General features: G+C 43.7%; 4 protein-coding genes and 3 pseudogenes across 7 annotated transcripts; 6 read left to right on the top strand and 1 right to left on the bottom strand.

Annotated features, from left to right (window-relative positions):
* The first annotated feature begins 1,732 nt into the window (after positions 1–1,732).
* On the top strand, positions 1,733–2,335 carry LALA0_S01e00232g (annotated as a pseudogene). The gene has a single exon. A coding segment is annotated over exon 1 (603 nt).
* Positions 2,336–3,692: 1,357 nt separating this feature from the next.
* On the top strand, positions 3,693–5,537 carry LALA0_S01e00210g (LALA0S01e00210g1_1; the record flags this gene model as incomplete). The annotated part of the gene is made up of 1 exon (XM_022774091.1): positions 3,693–5,537. One exon carries the CDS (start codon positions 3,693–3,695, stop codon positions 5,535–5,537), a length of 1,845 nt encoding a protein of 614 aa, XP_022626222.1.
* Positions 5,538–8,546: 3,009 nt separating this feature from the next.
* Positions 8,547–10,508, bottom strand: LALA0_S01e00188g (LALA0S01e00188g1_1; the record flags this gene model as incomplete). Its single annotated transcript, XM_022774090.1, has 1 exon — positions 8,547–10,508. The coding sequence occupies one exon, from the start codon at positions 10,506–10,508 to the stop codon at positions 8,547–8,549; it is 1,962 nt and encodes a 653-aa protein (XP_022626221.1).
* Positions 10,509–11,481: 973 nt separating this feature from the next.
* Positions 11,482–12,897, top strand: LALA0_S01e00166g (LALA0S01e00166g1_1; the record flags this gene model as incomplete). The annotated part of the gene is made up of 1 exon (XM_022774089.1): positions 11,482–12,897. The coding sequence occupies one exon, from the start codon at positions 11,482–11,484 to the stop codon at positions 12,895–12,897; it is 1,416 nt and encodes a 471-aa protein (XP_022626220.1).
* Positions 12,898–13,368: 471 nt separating this feature from the next.
* Positions 13,369–13,855, top strand: LALA0_S01e00144g (annotated as a pseudogene). The gene is given in 3 exon segments: positions 13,369–13,524; positions 13,524–13,730; positions 13,730–13,855. Coding segments are annotated over 3 exon segments (489 nt in total).
* Positions 13,856–14,970: 1,115 nt separating this feature from the next.
* LALA0_S01e00122g (LALA0S01e00122g1_1) lies at positions 14,971–16,215 on the top strand (the record flags this gene model as incomplete). Its single annotated transcript, XM_022774087.1, has 1 exon — positions 14,971–16,215. The coding sequence occupies one exon, from the start codon at positions 14,971–14,973 to the stop codon at positions 16,213–16,215; it is 1,245 nt and encodes a 414-aa protein (XP_022626219.1).
* A 1,907-nt stretch (positions 16,216–18,122) lies between these two features.
* LALA0_S01e00100g lies at positions 18,123–18,302 on the top strand (annotated as a pseudogene). Its single transcript has one exon. A coding segment is annotated over exon 1 (180 nt).
* Position 18,303: the final 1 nt, after the last annotated feature.

Here is an 18,303-nt window from a genome sequence, read left to right as displayed (position 1 = left end):
GAATGAAGAGAGCCGGATTTTCTACGTCATGACAAGACACAGCAGGCTGCTCTCTCATTCAAAGGCAGTTGATTTTATAGTGAGGACAAATCGACATCACTCACTGGCATGAAGAATGTTCTCACAGCGGAGAACCTCAATGTTCGTGATCGTATACGTAAAAGTCCACCTAAAACACATGCAGATTAGACAGCCGATTCCGACTGTCATTGCTTAAAGTCCGCGCAAAGGAAATCTCTCTCGGGTCCGGAGTAACAATAATGTCCGTTTCTCATATTCTTCGTCGAGGCTTATGTATAGCGGCAGGTTCGAATGTGTGCTAACGCATGCTATTTGTGGTATTTCAAACGTCGGAATTTCATACCATCATTAGGGGCCTTTGATTAGCTGTAGAATTGTTGAAACCAGCGAGTAGGGAGAACTTTCGCGGACCAAACCACCAATAGAAGTTTGTCTTGACAATAGTTCTAGATGTTGGAATGATGATGATTTTGTTTACTCCGGTTATTAGCGTAGATTGGCTCGCAAAACGCTAGCACACTTCAAGTCTTGGCCTAAAAACCTTTCTTCAAAACTAGCGATGGCGAATGTTTGCGAAAATCGAGCCCAATGCAAGGTACGTAAGCAGGCCGTTTGGTGTTTCTTCAAGATTCTAGCAATCAACTATTCTCTTCGATGGAGCAAGTTTTGAAATTATCACGTCTTCAGAACACACCAAGCTTAGACACACATCGCGCTACCCATCTTCACATGTCGTCTTCATCTTATCTCGTCAGTGGCCGTAACAGGAGCATTGGTTTCTCACTTATCAAGGGACGGAGTTATGACGCATAAAATATCGTTGTGACTACTGCCAATGAGCCAAGGTCTGCCGATGAGTAAAAGGACCGAGCTGCAGAGTACTACAATGTTGAAGTCGTCTACCTCGATGTGTCCGCCGAAAACGGCTAAAGTCGACGCGGAGACAAGCGACGTTCTGCAGCAAAGCCGTGCTTCTGGGTTTTGGCGTTTATAGCTGCATTCAATCGGCGTGTAGAGGCATTGCACAAATTGACGGGACACGGTACTAGTGGTAGCAGCGTTGGGTCAGTCGAAAATACTATAAAGAAAGCACTTTACAAGATCATTATTAACCTTGGATGGGCCTTTGAGATATACAATCCTTTGCTCAGCGTTCTCCATGTTTCGTAGCATACCTCGTCCTTAAGCTCAGGAGCTAAACAACTCTGGTGAGAGTAGGTGAAGCGTACACAAAGAATACATAGAACGCACAGAACAGTTCGTCAAGAGACGTGAAACAAAGGTGTTTGGCAATATGCACAGCCAGCTTGAAGAACATCTTCAAAGGCAAAAGTAGAATAAGTCCCGAGGCAAATGAGCACGATTGTTAGAAGATCAATGCGGCTCATAGGCATAGGGCCTGGCCTTTGTCAGCTAAAAGCGTATCTCGTTGTAATTCTCCAAGATATGTCTGATCGTATGCCATAACGTGCAGATTCGTCATTTCTTGTCATCGGCACTTCACGTTAGCAGCACCACCTAAACGAGTTGTGACGCACGGGCCTTTCCTCTCTTCGAGACTCCTCGGCGGCATAATAAGAAGATCTAGGCGGGTTGGAACAGAAAGTCTTTGTCACAGGAGCATCAGGTTTGCTGGTGGAGCAGTAATTCCAGAGCTGTTGAAGTCAGGTAAAAGAGTATCCTCTTTAGCCCGATCAGATAGGGCTGCCCAAAAAAAAAGAAGGTGGGCTCTGACATCGAAATCGTCAAAGGTACTATCGAGGATTTGAACATGCCAAAGAAGTCCGTCGCTGCGTCTGATGATGTGGTCCATTCGGGCTACATCCATGATTTAAGCAAATACCAAGAAAGCTGTTTGATTGAGCGGAAGGCGACTGTGGTGATGTTGAACGCTTTGATGGGCACGAATAAGCCCCTACGTGCTAAATGCTGTGTGTTTGGTGTTTTCACCGGACTTTTACGGCATTGAGGCAGGCCAAAAACAAACTAGAGGTGCGGGTTTCTTGCGTTCAAAATTCGAGGATGTTGCGCTAAGCTAGAAAGGCAAGGGTGTCCTTGCTACGTCTGTCACACGTCCACCAGCGGCAAGGGAGATCCAAACCTTGTTACTACGTTGGTCAATATGGTGAGTGGATCTGGGAAACCCGCTTACATCGACGCTGGTCTCAACGTGGGGCCAGCAGTCCCACGCTCGCACGTTGGCCATCTTTTCAAACTGGCGTTGGAAAAGGGCCGCGCTGGTTCGCCTTACCACGACGTTACTACAGAAGGTGTGCAGACCGAAGACATTGCTGGAGCTATTGGTGGTCTTTGAAGGTCCCTACGATGTCGATCGAAGCTACAAAGGCATCTAAGCAGTTTGGTGGCTTCGCTTTCTTCTTCTCCTCTGGCGGGCTAATATCAAGTAAGATACTGATTTCCTTCTGTGTGGACTTCAACGTCGCTCCTGCCGCACGTTCGGCGCGATCATATGAACTCGACCCACAACTGACACACCCTATTTTCTCGCTTTTCTGTAAATCGCTCTTTGATTCAAACATTTTTTGAAACAGCAAGAAATCTGACCTAGCGGGGATTACTGCATAACTCGATTATAGACGACTCGTAGTGCGCTCTTGAACTCTAAACCGCGGCGTAAACATTTTTTGGCGATTTGTGTTTCACCAAATTTTCTGCTGAGCCTCCATTGGAAAAATCTGACCAAGTGAATTCAATCATGCCGACAGACTATACCGGACGGCTCTGCTGCTCTCCCAGGTAGGTAAGAAATCATCGAAATTATGGCAATTCAAGGCTTTGGAAAACTCCGGCAATGGTGCGATTTGGCATGTGGTATCTTCCAACTCCTCTCAAAGAGCTCTCAATAGGGGTGCTATTTTGCCATCAAGATAACTACTGGAACCTTGGAGTGCAAACTTAGCTCTTTATTCAATCATCATTCAACAACACAAGCGGTTACATGAAGCTCACAAGATACCCATTTTGACAAAGAGCCTTGCAAGAAAGCAAGTAGATCGGGAATGATCAAGACTCAAACTAATCATTGGTCGTACTGGCGAATATCGCAGATATTATATTCGCTGAAGTGAGGGCTTTAAGATGTTTTCTCCCTTGGTTCTGTTGTTTAACATCACCTTTGAAGGCTTGAAATAACGCGATCAATGCTCGAGGGTTAATGTTTTAACCCTGAAAGCCAACTACGGACGAATAAGTGTTTCAAAAGTGCAGCGAGGCGGAGCAGGGAACAACAGTCCGATAGAAACTTCCTTTAGCCGTAACAGAAAGCTCTTTTTGCTGTGGGAGCTACGTAGGGACCAAATGCATATGCTTTATTCCTGGAATATTCCAGCTGGAAAAAGTGATTCAGATACGTGCTCTTTAGCTTAGCTACACAGACGTGAACTTCCTGGAGTCTTTCTTACGTTTAGCTGAACGTGTGTTTAACGCTCTTCCGGTAAAATGCCAAGCATATGTGCCAAGCAGAGACCCGCATGAAGAATGTAAAATATTTCTTGAAATCATTCAAGTGCTGCATGATCATCAGGATAAGATGAATAGTAATAATAATGACACCCACATAATAAATTAAACCGTATCCGCATATTTAAGTCAGAAACACTGGGCATGGATAGTAGCGATGTGATCTTTTCTTTCGTTCGTCAAAACAGTAAATGGCAGTAAGAAAGATTTCGTGCTGTCTAATTGCAGCGAGTAGCTTAATACTACTACTGTTATTTTTTGGAAATCTACTTAACATTTATGACAGATCTTCGATTTTGAAGTTGAATAACAACGATCGAGAAAGATCCAAGCCTGCGGTTTCAAGCGCCATAAGATGGGACAACTACTCACAATTCACCAGAGATCTTGACTTTGAAAACAGTACGGCCCTTTTTAATTCTGTGCGGGCAGCTCTGAGACAAGCCGCCTCCGACATTCATCCTGTTGGAGTTTCCTACTTCCCTGCTGTCATTCCTGAAGGAACTTTGATGTATCATGCAGGGCCAACACCTCCCACAACTTTCGAATGGCTGGCAATGGACCATGAGTTTAGTTATAGTTTTGGACTTAGACCCCCATCCTATGGAAGAAAATCATTGAAGAAGCAAGGACGTCGTCCATACAATCCCTTAGGCGGCACAGATGAGAAACCCGAGTCAAGCGCCAAGATGCTCACTTATCGAGCGAGTAAAGACCTGAATAGGCTGTTCTACCTCGACGGTGCGTCTGCAGCAAAAACCGAAAACACAGGTGAAATGGACACTCAAGAAATGCTGTCTAACGTCATCAAAACCAAGCTGAATCTGACAGGCGATGATGAAGATATGATCATGAAAGAAAGACTATTTGCATCTAGAATCTGCAGATGGGGGAAACCACTAGGTCTACAAGGTATAGTGAGGGTTGAGGTGGGGTTTGAAGTAATTTTATGCGACTTTCTCTCTGGTGATGTTGAATTGGTCTCTTCCTTGGAGATGGTCTCTCCTGGTGAGTACTTTGAATTACCTCCACCAACAGTCGTTTCGAAGGACAACGGATGGCCCCTTGATGGTGACAACAACTTAGTAGAAGAAGATCTTACTGAGGAGCAGAGGGCTACGCTTGACAGAGAAGACTCATGGGAAGAAAAGTTATCCAGATTTCGCGCAATCAAAAGCTTCAACTGGTTGCGTGCGGGTGCAATTCATGACAAAGGAGAGCAGAGGATTCAACTAGACTACAGGTATTTGATAACCGGCATTAACAGAACGTACATCAACAATGATCCCAACAATAGAAGGTTGTTGAATGATGGAATGACTTGGGACAAGCAGTTACAAATGGTTTCTAATCTCGAACAGGCCTTAAAAATAGGTTTCGACGCAACCCAAAGCACGAACTGGCAGCAGGTTTTCGACGAAATAAGTGATAAATTTGCACCAATGTTGAAGATTCTGGGAGGCATTTTGGACCGCAACGACACTTCAGTTGAAGAAAGGGCCATTAATGCGACCGCTGTCACACTGAATTTCTGTCTCAGGTTCATGTCGAAAAAAGGGGATGACACTCAGTTTGGCGACGATCAGAACTTTGCTGTTTACCAGTACGTGAGACCATTGAAGGAACTGCGAACCGATGCCGATTATCTGGTTTGGTCTGCGGCTGTCAATGTTGTCAGCAAGATTGTCCAAGTAATTTACAAGGTCAACGACTTATTGACTCCGATCGTGAGCTCTTCGATGCTCAAAGTTTCTTTGCAGGATATCGAAACTATTGAAATTGCTCAGAAAGAAGTCGAAGACTTGATTCACTCTTTGGGGTGGATTGAGTTTCAATACCGCTGCAAGAACGTTTGTCAGTGGGATGAAATTTGCTACACCCCATCCTGGGGCCCGTCACCTATGGGCAGACAAGTACCAGGTTCGACGCAGGCCAAAAAGGGAACACATTACGATGAGTTCCGTAGGAGGTTAGTTATCGACAATGAACTCCAATGTATAAATGTTGATGACATGCTACGCAACGCAGGGTTTTAACCCTTCGAGAACAGATCTACACCGCACGTCCTTTGACCGTTCTGAGAAAACAGTAGTAATCAGCCGTGGGTTTTGTTTACTTTCTCGGAAACGTGTTTATTGGTTTTACTAGTGCGCAAAAATCTGTCGTGCCGAGAAGCCCTACTAGAGCCGTGCACAGAAGAGGAAGATTTTTGTGGGTTGGAGACCAAGAATGCTGGTCGACTCTTGGATTACGGTTGCTCTGAGCAACCGCGGTGATTTCAATCTGGACAGATCTTTGAATAGTTTATATATTGATGTTCCAATGCTTGGGAGAACTTGAGAAAATTAAATTCCTTGAGAACTTCATGAACAAATGATATATCATGGAAACGTTGTGCTGTGTAAGTATTCCAGATCTCGCTAGCATGGCATATTTGCAAATATGAGTTTGAAAAGCACACCTTATCAAATCACATGCCGCAACCAGTCCCTCGTTCGATGGCTTATGTTCAAAGAGTAATCACACCGCCCTGAGGCCCAGCTTAATCACCTTATTGTGAGCAGGATCAATGTCCTGATCCAGATCTTCATTTACTAGTTGGCGATTGTGCCGCCGGTCAATTCGTTAATCTAGAAGATCACACATGGGTCACTTGAAGGTATCCGTTCTTGCACCAGTTATTCTCCATGTCATGCAGATCTATCAATTGGTAATGACTGATTCACAATTAGCGCTCGAGGCAAATGAAAGCAATCCTCTTTAAAACAGCCGTATGTCCTCGAATTCAACGTTTGTCGCACCTCTATTTGCCTTGTCAGGGCAAAACCCATACTGATTGAAAATGAGCATAAGATGTAGCAGCGCTGGCTTAGGGAAGAGCAGATTTCTGCCGAAGTCAAAATTGAGCAGTAAATGGCTAAGCGCCTCTCGTAGTTGATAGCATTTCTCTTTCGTGACTGTCGGCGAGAATTAATTAGCTGAATGTAAGTGAAACGCGCTTAAACGTCACACAAAGCGCTCAGAACGCTCTATCCGGGTATGTGGGTCATAAGTGCGTGGACATCGACACGAAGATGACTTTGCAAACGTGAATGCAGAACAAGCTGGAGATATACCTCGTTAAAGTTGTGTCTGCTCATTTATACCTTCTTCTGGTGCATATAAACTGTGGATCTGCTGTCTCCTGTCATCGACACTCCTTTAAAGTCGAATCTCCTAAACGAGTTCATATGATCTTTCATCCGCTCGAACCTCGCTGGAGGCATCAAAACAGGCAATCAAAATATACCTGTTACATAGCAAGTAATATGCACAAGAAAGCCGAATCTTGAAGGTCGGGTTTAAGTTTATGATCACGAGGATGGACATGCAAGACGAGATGCACTCTTTATGCATCTCCTACATAGTGCATATAAGAGCGCCCATGCGTGGCAGTAAATGCAGAAGCACGGGAAAACAGTCATACAGTTTAAAGCTCCTTCAAGGGTATCGTGGTCCGCCTCTTGAAGGGTACATTTTACTAACATCTGCGGAAGCATAAATCACTACACAAGCAGTTTATGGCTGGACCTGTCGTAACCTCTGTCTTTCTGGCGTCAATCCATAACGGGGTGATCAAAGCACGTGACTTGATGACAGCGACAGATTTGATTAAACAATTAAGAACCGCTTCAAATCGTCACCGATCTAGCAGAAGTGGCCATCTACACCAAGTGGTGCCACTTGGATGGTGCCATGACTATGGATTGGTCAGATAACACACTTTCACCCAGAATGCATAAAAACTTTCACTTTTATTGAGGCCCGACTACGTCGGCAGTGTTCGAGTTGTTAATCTGCTTCGTTTGCTCAGTAATGATTTGTTCTAAGTGAATGGTTATGGTTATGGATTTTACTTATCTCTCCGCGGTCCTTTTGGCTATAAGTTTGGTACATTCTGTTTGACCAGACCACGGATATTTAAACGATTTCTGGAGCAACAATAGCAAACAGTAGGTAATGTTCTAGACCCTAGCCATTAGTAAGGATGCTTAATAAACGTTCTGGATTGCTTGTAAATCCTGCATAGCGTTGACGTGTTGTTGCTTCATATCTTTACGATTGGTCCAATTCACCTTAGCGCTTAAGATGTCATTTTAGACTAATATGTCACTTTCGGATTACGCAATTGACACTATACCATATAGTTCACCAATCCCAACAACTTTAGTCACCGACGGAACATTCCGAAGAACTGTATAAAAAGGCATGTTCCACCCAACCTAAAACTTCATTCCGTTCATGCTAAATACATCACGGAGAGATAACTCTATCAATAAAGCAATGATTATATCTTACAAAATGGATAGAATCACCCAAGATATGGCACATTTATCATGCAACCACACTCTAGAGACAGAGCATCAACACAAGTATAAACACAAAGGAGTCATCTAAGAAAAGCGTTACATAATTTAGCTACTGACTCGAAATTCAAAGCCGATTTTTGGCACTTTGCTAACTAGCGCATTCCGTTTACTGTACAAAAAAATCGACTGCGGATGTGTAAAGGCGCCTTGCCATCAGCAAGAAGACTGTGGATAACTGATTCTCGCTTTTGAGCTTGAATGCTTAAAGTACGATGGTACTGAGAAAGCGAATGAAGTGCTTCACCATCTGCCCATGTAGGTCAGTAATGGACGGCATTCCCATAGAAAGGACAAGTGAAGATAATGACATGAGTTCATCGTGCACCAGCGGGTTATCCACAAAAGTGATGATGACATACCAATGGCGGACATACGTCCGGCGAGAAGGGTGGGGATGAAAACATCTCAAATTAAAATTAAAATAAAACAGGAAGCCATCAATTACCGTAAGAAGGTTCATCTATTAAGCACATTGAAGAGATTTACTTGAACACTATAGTCCCACCGCTCTTGCGGCAGTGGAACTCGAAGGCTCAAGGCTTCCAACACATATACAATGATGGACTCGTGGCCTAATAAGCCGGATTCGCCAGATTCGTCCCCAGTCCTACTGAGTAGACGTCAGACATAAATCGCTTAAGACGACGCCGTTGGAATTTGGGCTACGCAATCATCATATTCATCAACCGTGAATGAGGTCAAATAACAATAGTTCAAGTCACAGGATGACGACTTGCTGCAGTCAGGTACAAATGGCGAGAATCTCATAGCGAAGTTCTCATACATTTGGTTGTACTCCACTGATTCGTTAATCCTTGTTGCAACCTTATGCCAATAAGTAGCGTTCAGAGGAGCTATTTCTGGCCAGTCAATGTTGTAACCCTCTCTGGAGGAATACTCAAATTCCCATAGCGGCTCGTCACCGTTGTTTGTGAAAGTCTCATTTAGTTTAGTATAGTAGTTATACGCATTCATGACTGAAAACGTCTTGGCGTCAATGGTGTAATATCTCCACGAAGGGTTGTTGTTGATCCATGGCGTGACAGCCTGTGAGATCCAGGCAAACGCAACCGCATTTTCAACTGTCTTTCCGTCGGTTCCTGGAACCGAGTACAAAATCTCGAACTGGTCCTTGTGGGTGTGTCCAAAGAAGATATTGGCAATCGTGTAAGGGGAAAACCTTTCAACTACTTCCGCGAACATTTTAGCAGGAAGAGGCAGGGCTTCTTGCGAGAATGGAATATGGGCAATAATCCAAACTCTCTGATTTTTGGATTCGCTTTCCACCAGTTCTTCAATCAAAAATTCCATTTGGCCAAATGTGTCAGGCTGGGAAGCGTTCCAGTACGCATAATGATTTTTCTGGTACCAAACATTAGAATTCAGAGAGATGATTTTCAGTCCTCTTGGAGTTTCGACAGAGAACCCGGTATAGTGTTTCCTAGCATACTGGCTTTCCTCAGGACCAAGCCATCCAAAATCTTCCCAGAGGTCCGCCATAAGTTCTGCGTTGTACGAGAAATAGTTGAGAAACCCGTGGTTCTCTTGAGCCAGCTCCCCATAAGGAAATGAGTCATGGTTACCCATGACAGAATAAACGGCAACATCGCCGAGTTTATCTTTTATGTCTCTGAACGCTATCTCCTCCGACTGGACGGTTAGATCGAAGCTCGTCAGGGCAAGTTCATCGTGGTCTACCATATCTCCCGTGAAAATAGCAAAGTCAAATTGAATACTATTGTCTTCACAAAATTTGGCGATTGAGTTGAGTGTGGAGTTGACTAAAATTTCGGGTGCGTCACAAGTGTAGCTACCGAACGTGGTAGCTGGTGACCAGATCGATTGGTTTTGGAAAACGTCAATGAGTGGGCCCCTTACGAATGAATTGTTGGTGTAGAAAGAGTCATGGTACGAGTTCCATCCAATAGCGGTACTGTTATGTGAGGTTCTAGACTTTGCGTTTTTGGAGTTCGGGGAACAGCACATGCTCAAGGTGCAATTGGTTTCGGCACCTACGGTATAGTCCAATTCGATATGAAAATCCGATATGTGCAAAACGTTGAAAGTATCATTTGCGGAAGGTTCCGGAGCGAGGAAGTGCTTTGGCTGCTTGGAGGGCCACATGTGTTCGAGTGTCACATTTGGGGTTTTTGGTTTTGGACATGCTTTTTCCTTGTAAAAACAATAAAGTTGGCCGTCGTAACTAAAAGGGTCCATAAGGGATAGCATATCAGCAAAATTGGTACCAGTATAACTTGTCGAAACAGTGTTACGGCTAAATGTTGATGTGCATGTCGAGTTTGACATGTATGCAGTCTCTTTGCACCACCGCGTGAAAACTGGAGGCACCAATTCTGGTCTCAACAATGAAAGAGATTTCCCTATTGCAAGTCTAGTGATGCATTGTTCACACTTGGAAGAATCATTGCTGGACAAAGATTTCAATTCTCCGACAAACGCAGATATGACACTGTCATCGTTAAAATTGGCACTTCGGTCAAGAAAATCTGATAAAGTGTGGGCTCCGGAAATAACCGGCGACGCAAATACAGACGTTTGCAAGAGATTGAAAAGTGCAAGGAGGATACCAACGAGCATGATCAGTGGGCGCTTCAACAGAAGGTGCCAAAAAAAAAAAAAGTATGGACACGACGTATCAGTACATGTCTTCATGCTTTTTTATACTCAAAACTTCCGACCATGCGTTAGTAGGGGTTTTATTATTCGGCCGCTCGATATCTATCATTGGGCTCATTGCGGAAAAGCTTAATCCGTCGTTTCGTCCGCGGATTGCAAGCCTTCATCATCTTATCACTGCGAATAAGAGCAATTCCTCGAGGAACTAGCCAAGCATTGTGTTGCCAACATTTAGGTGACAGCACTCACCACATATTCTCGTTAGGATAAGGACCTCGCTGTGAGCGCCAGTTGCTCGAGAAGATCATCAGCGAGCCGCTTCGAACCGTATTGCTCACCAGGTACGTTTAAGCTTAAATTGATCGATTAGATTGTTGGCATAAGAACGATACTATGTTTGGGTATAAAGATAGAAGACGATGAAGATCCGGACTTAAATATTAGGTCCGACGGATATTCAGTGGTCAGCGGAGATCTGTCGTGGTTCCATTACTGGGGAAGAGATTGGCTTTTACATTCTCATCCTATCATTACATTCATTGGCGATGTTCCATAGCAGGCCATCAAACGATATCAACGTCTGCACTCTCTCATATCTTTCATTCAAACAACTGGGCTTCATCGACGACTTGCTGTAAAGGCGCAATTCTCTCTTATGTCCGACGGTAGTAGCTATTGGTAAACTCTTCCATCCGATATGTCACCGACGCGAGCCGACTATCTTGCGCACTTTCAAATGAACTGATACCAGGCTCAAGAAAGATAGAGTGGTCTAAGTTTACAATATTGAGGATGCACACTTCTTATCTGCTCTTCGCCTTCGAGGTAGAAGGACAGTATATAAAAAAGTTCCTATTTTGATATAGACAGCCAGAGCCGACAATTGCACTTTATTTCAAGTGCCATTCAATCCACAAGAGCTTTTGCACTCCTGATGATATATTTTGCACTGCTATGCGCATTTTGCAATTGCGTTGCATATGCGATACCAGTTTCTAAGAACGAAAAGTTCACCGACATTACCATTATCGGTACCCAAAATGACCTCTTTCCCTTTTTTGGTGGTTCTGCTCCGTACTTTTCATACCCTATGAACTCAGGAGTCTCGGTTGAAGCGCCAGACAAATGTTCCATGAAACAAATCCAACTATTTGCGAGGCATGGGGAGAGGTATCCCACAAACAGCACGGCTCAACTGATCAAAAGTACCTACGGAAAATTGAAAAATGCGCACCTCAATTCCACAGGTTCATTGTCGTTCATTAACGACGACTACTGCTTTTTCTTGGAAGATCCAACCCAATTTGAAGAATTGACCACCCTGAAGAACGTAATTGACCCCATAGACCCTTACTCGGGCCAACAAGATGCTCAAAGACATGCTCGTGAGTTCATGTATCATTATGGGGACCTTCTAGAAAATACCACCACTCTCCCAATCTTCACTTCAAACTCCAAGAGGGTTCACGATACAGCTTTGTACTTTGGCCAGGCTCTAAGCAATAAGCTCAATATCAGTATGCAAGTCATTTCTGAGGAAGCAAGTTCAGGTGCCAATACTTTGACTCCGTATAACTCTTGCAAGGACTACAATGAAACAGAACACGCTGCGATATATGCCAAATTTCCTAAGGATTATCTTTCCGGAATCAGTAGGCGTTTGCTACTTGAAAATCCCGGATTGAATTTGACCACAAGCGATGTGACCAACATGTTCAGCTGGTGCGCGTATGAGATCGATACTCGGGGTTACAGCCCAATGTGCGAAATTTTCACCCGGGAAGAACTTGTTTATTACTCCTACAACCTAGACCTCATTAGTTACTACGGGGAGGGAGCGGGCAACTCGTTGAGCGCAGACGTAGGGTCTGTTCCATTCAATTCATCTATCGAGTTACTAAAACAGAGCGAATATCTAGACAACAAGGTTTGGCTAAGTTTTACCCATGACACAAACCTTATTAACTATCTTACTGCGATTGGTTTGTTTGATGACGGCTTGAAGCTACCAGCCGACCACATTCCATTCAGACAATCCTCATACCATAGATCATGGATGGTTCCTCTGGGTGCTAGGATCTACACGCAGCTGTATCAATGTGGAAATGAATCATATGTGAGATACGTTGTTAATGACGCCGTGATTCCACTTGAGCAGTGCTCAACTGGACCTGGTTTATCGTGCAAGCTGTCAGACTTTTTAGACTACGCCGAAAAGCAGTTGCAGAAAACCAATTTCCTGCAAGACTGTAAAGTGGAGCAATCAAGCAATCAAACTGAACTAACTTTCTACTGGGATTACCAAAAGATGCACTATAATGCTCCTCTTTTCCTTTCCGAGCCTCACTAACTTAAAAGTGTACCTGGGCGATGCCGTGACTCTTGGTATCTTTCAAGTAAATTTAGTATACAGCTTGCGTTTTGGTATTTTAAGAGAAGTCGTTGAAGAGGGGATGGGTAGAAGTAAAACTGCCCCTTAAGACCATAAGGATCGGTAATCTCTATGTTTATATATAAATGTTTTTCTGATGTGAGCAGCAGGCCGGATGAGTGCTGTGATCAGGGAGCCATCAGGAATGAAGCAAGCCATCGTCTATCTCAGCGTGTGAATTGCTTAGCAAATGTACTATGTCTTCCTGAAGTCGAAGTTTGTTGGGTAGCTCCAAATGTAGTGGCAGCGGCAGTGCCATTGATTTGAGATGAGTTTTACAAACAACAAGGCGACAAGACGGCTAATAGATCAAATGCTTCATTCTAAGCAGACCAATTGCCGAGATGCTGGATAAATAACATCGAGACCTCTGGAGGTCTTGCAAAATGAAACTTTGCTTTGTCTTCACGAGCTAGACACGCATCCACGCCGCTATCAAAAAGGTTGCTGCCACTTAAGTTTCAGATTATGGTCGTTCCCGTTACTGATAACACAGCAGATAATGAGACACAGCCTTCGTGGAAGGAAAATGAAAAGACTCCAAAATTCCTGCAACGAAAATGCTTTGGTACAGGAAGATGTATCTTCCTGACGCAGGGGAAATGTTAAGGAATCCTGAATCAAGTCCTTTGTTTTACCCAGAAGCCAGTTTCAAGAACTTTCCTCCTTTATTCATAGCAGCAGCAGAATGTGATGTCTTGAGGTCTGTACAGAAAGATTATAACGACAAATTAAAAAGCCTACGGAATCGATAGCAAGATCACTATTTATAAAAAGGGTTCCGCATACGGCCACGTTGATGAATGAGAGACTAACCCAAGGTGCAAACCTGGTTAGAGATACGATCGCCAGTGTCAGAGTTGCTTTCAGTACGTGATCCTTGCCAAACTCCAAGAAGTATTAGTAATAAACAGTCAATGAAAGAGAGGTAAGTTGTGCAAGTTATTCTTGAGAAAGAGCAGAAAAATCATTGCCATTGGTACGAACAATTAGTAACTGAGGCTTAATCCATTCAGTCTTTGTAGTTTGTGAACGTCAGAGTCGTCGAATTTGGTAACAAATAATCTAGTGTGACGTCAACGAGATGCTCAGCCTTGAAATTGGGGATCCCTTAAATTGCCGACACTATACCAATTTGTTGCATTCCCAGCAACAATCACTTGGATACACTGTCATGTAACTTATCACCAAAACGACCCATCTCTGGTGCATGGTCTACATCACGATGTTCTCTCTTGTCTTCAATCTCTCTTCATTATGTGCCAACGAATGGCGAAGATGCTCCTAATAAGCCAGGCAATTGTTCAGGGTTCAGGTTTCATAATCGTGGATAAGATCACTTGATGCGCAATTCTTCACGACGTCAATTGATACTCAGCGGTTGCAGAGGAACGACGTGCAGGAGACTTACAGCGATTTCAAACTCTATTGCAATAATAAAAACACGACATCGATGCGTACTCAGACCTTCATCTTTAACCTCTTGGCATTTTCACTGAACGGAAACGTTTTCGAACTTATTAAAAATCGCTCTGAACGACTTACTCAGCCAGATGTGCGGCCCATAAAGACTACTTACTAATCCGTACTACACGTTGTCTCAACAAAGCACAAGTTCTTGGCAAACCGAAAACATACGAACGCACTCACTCGAACGTATACCCAAATGCCCACACCTTGATGAATTTAATCGCGAGCTATTGTAGGCCTATGCGCTGAAATACGCACGAACGTAATCAATAATTTGTAAGTATAGTTGGCTTAGCCAAGAACGGCAGCTAGCGCCAACATGCCTGGACCTCTCGAGTAGTTGAAGATAAGATGTAGCGCTCATGTAGCCAGATAGTTATTGTGTTGGAAGTATTAGTAACCTGACAAGGCTTAGATCTCATGCATCGTGCCAGATTTTGGCGTATATGTACTTGCCACTTAATGATTTGTTCTCCAGTTTTAAGTTTTAGAGAAAACCAGTAAGCATCAAACGAACAAAGAATGCTCAACAACTTAAAATTAGCTTTAACTTTTGGCCTTGGACTGGCCCATGTCACGCAGGCATTGCCAGCATATGCCCAGCAGGAAACTGCTCCTGGCTGGGCAAGTAATGGCCAAGCTTTGTACTTCCAAACAAACGAAAAAGAAAACGCTATCGTCTCTGTGAAAATTCACGCCAATGGTACATTGAGTGAAGGTATCATGACGTACACTAACGGTACTGGTGCGAGCATGCTCAGTGCCGCTACCAATATGACAGCTAGTCCAGACGGGCTCAGCAGTCAGGGTGCAGTCGCCGTGGCTGGCCACAGCCTTTTCGCAGTCAACGCAGGCGACAACACTGTGTCCATGTTCAACATCAATCCCGAAGACCCCACCAACATCACGCTGTTGGGCATGCCAGCCAGCGTTCCTGGCGATTTCCCAGTGACTGTTAGTGCTTCTGAGTTGAATAACTTGGTTTGTGTGGGTACGAGTGGCTCTACAGGTGGTGTTGCATGTGCGCCTTACTCTCCATTCGTCGGAATCGGCAAAATGGACTTTTTGAGATCTTTTGATCTGGATCAAGAACCAGTCCCAGCTGGCCCTCTTGACACTGTCGGACAGGTTCGCTTCTCTGAGGATGAGTCCCAGCTTCTTGTGACCGTCAAGGGAAACCCGGCTGCAAACAAGACAGGGTTCCTCGCCGCTTTCACTGTTGGTGGTTCGTGTTTAACTGGCGAGGCCAAGGTATCCGCTGCTAGCATCGAGAGTACTTTGAATGGTACTGTTGCCTTATTCGGATTCGAACAGATTGCGCAATCCAACAGATATTTTGTAGCTGACCCTGCATATGGTGTTGCAATCGTTTCTGTCGATGAGAAAACCGATTCATCTCTATTGCTCCACAAACAAGCCGTTCCTAACCAAATGGCCACCTGCTGGGCAGCCATATCGCCAGCTTCCAACTCTGCTTTTGTTACCGATCCTTTAGTCAACCATATTGTTGAATTGAGTTTGGTGGATGCTTCTGTGATCTCTGTTGTTAATACAACTAGTTCGAATGATGCCACAGGATACACTGATTTGACCGCTGCCGGCAACTTTGTTTACGCTTTGTCTCCAGGTACTCAAGAAAACAGCAGTGCTGAGATTGCTGTGTTATCAGTCGGTGAATGGAAGAATAGCTCTATCATCCAATCTTTCAACCTCGGCTCGATGGCTGGCTCCAGTGCACAGGGTCTTGCCGTGTTTCCAGCTTATTAAAATATTTAGAAAGGCACATATCCAGTTGACATTTTATGTATTTCAATTAATTCGTGAAAAGCTTTAAATCAACACAGATGTTAATCTAGTTTCTAGGTAACTATTTTTTTTGTTAGATGGGGATGACACTAGCTGACGTCTGAGAGGCGGCAGAGCTTGCAAGTCGATAAGCTATACAACTAAGGACAGTTAAACTCACTTACTCCAGAGCATATAATTTAATATCTGGACTCGGTTAACTACATGTCGAAATTAAGTCGAAGACGCTTCAGCTTTCATGTTCATCCTTTTGAAATATTTCACTAGATATGTGTAATATGATGAACAAAACCTCCAATGTCTAGGGCTCGTTCTAAGTGTAGTACGATCATCTAAAATGAAAATGATATCAAAAGATCAACTACGTTTCACGAGAGTCTATACACCAATAGCTGATCATTTAGCACCCACCACATTAGTTCGATCGGAAATGCGGAAACCTTTCATTAGGAAAGCCAGAAATCTTGCCTCATCTTTCAGAACAATGATGAAAAGAGCTCCGAAAATGATAGGTGTGAATGAATCGGCGGTTAATTTTGTTCTCCAGCAAAAATCATGCTGAGTTGGACACTGTTTCAAAAAATGCAAACCGTACTATGCAGTAAGACAATTTCTCATCACGTCTTTTTTAAGCAGCGTTTATGATAGCCATCATGACAGCAACGGTGCTGGAAATGATTTCCTGGTCTGTGAAAGAAAACATACTGACGTCGTAGCGCTCTTTAAAAGTAGCACGGTACAAACTTTTCTCGAGCTCAGCACTACTCTATTAAGCTGACATAAAAGTACAGGATTTCCACTACTTCGGACAATTCGAAAACCTGCTGCCTAGACAAGGTGGGTTCTCTGCGAATGGGAAGAGGTTCTTATATCCATCGATATTTTCACTGAGATCGACGGCCTCTATGCCAATTTCGAGCTATTCGGTAAGGTCACTGGGCAGCTTTACTAAAACAATTTTGTAGCGCATAAAGTTTCAACCGTCAATGTCGATGCTTTCGAATATCGCAAAGAAGCCTGTGTGTTCAAAAGATTATTATCACCTCTAATAGAGCTCAAAAGAATTTCGTCAGTTGCCGGTGGAAGTAGAAGAAATTCTGGGCAGTGAATACTAGTTAAAATGCGTTAGTTATGGCAGCATAGTTGCTTGACATGGATTCATCGTCTTGTATCAAGTTTTCTCACATTCTGGTAAAACAAGGTTTCATTTTAACGTGAACCTATCTGTCTTACTGATTGTCGAATGTGCTACTTTAGCCAGAAAGCTAGCAGTTCTTTGCAAACTAGCGGAAAAGAAAGACGGTGTGGAGGCATCGAAAAATCAACTTTCGTTTCGCAACATCAGCCTCGATCAAGATACTCGATTTCATACCAAGAATCTCTGATTTCCTTACTCATAGGTACATTTCCTGCAATTGGATGTATACTAGGGTATCTAACGTTGTAACTTCATCATAGTTGCATCTAATAAACTGTAGAGATGTGAAATATACGACTGCCAAGACTTCTAAAAATCAAAGCATAATCACTCCTGAACGACTTCAATGATGAGCGTGCTATTTCAGAGAATTCTCCAGAATGTTGAACACTCACATACTTTGTCTTGGCGCAGCGCGAGATGTTGATGATTTAGTTACTTCCGATTATTAATGTAGTAGGCTTACACAGCTCAAACACTCTCCAAGTCTTAGCACAAGAAGCCACCTCAAAGCTAACGATGACAAATGGTTGCGAAACCTGAGCTCAATGAGAGGTATATAAAAGGGCGTTTTGATGCTCCTTCGAAAGTCAAGCAGTCGACTATTCCTCCCAAAGTAAGCAAGTTTTGAAACTATCGCTTAAAAACACACTACACTTCCCATCTTCTCATGTCATCTAAATCTTATCTCGTTGCTGGCGGTAACAGGGGCATCGGTCTCTCACTAGTCAAGGAATTGAGTTCTGACGGAAAGAACACCGTTGTGGCCACTGCCAGAGACCCAACCGCTGCTACTGACTTGAAGGACTGGGCTGCAAAGCACTCCAATGTGAAAATCATCCAGCTGGACG

This window comes from Lachancea lanzarotensis, scaffold LALA0S01 (assembly GCF_000938715.1).
Source record: "Lachancea lanzarotensis genome assembly LALA0, scaffold LALA0S01, whole genome shotgun sequence".
NCBI lineage: Eukaryota > Fungi > Ascomycota > Saccharomycetes > Saccharomycetales > Saccharomycetaceae > Lachancea > Lachancea lanzarotensis.
This window is presented reverse-complemented; position numbering and strand designations above follow the sequence as displayed.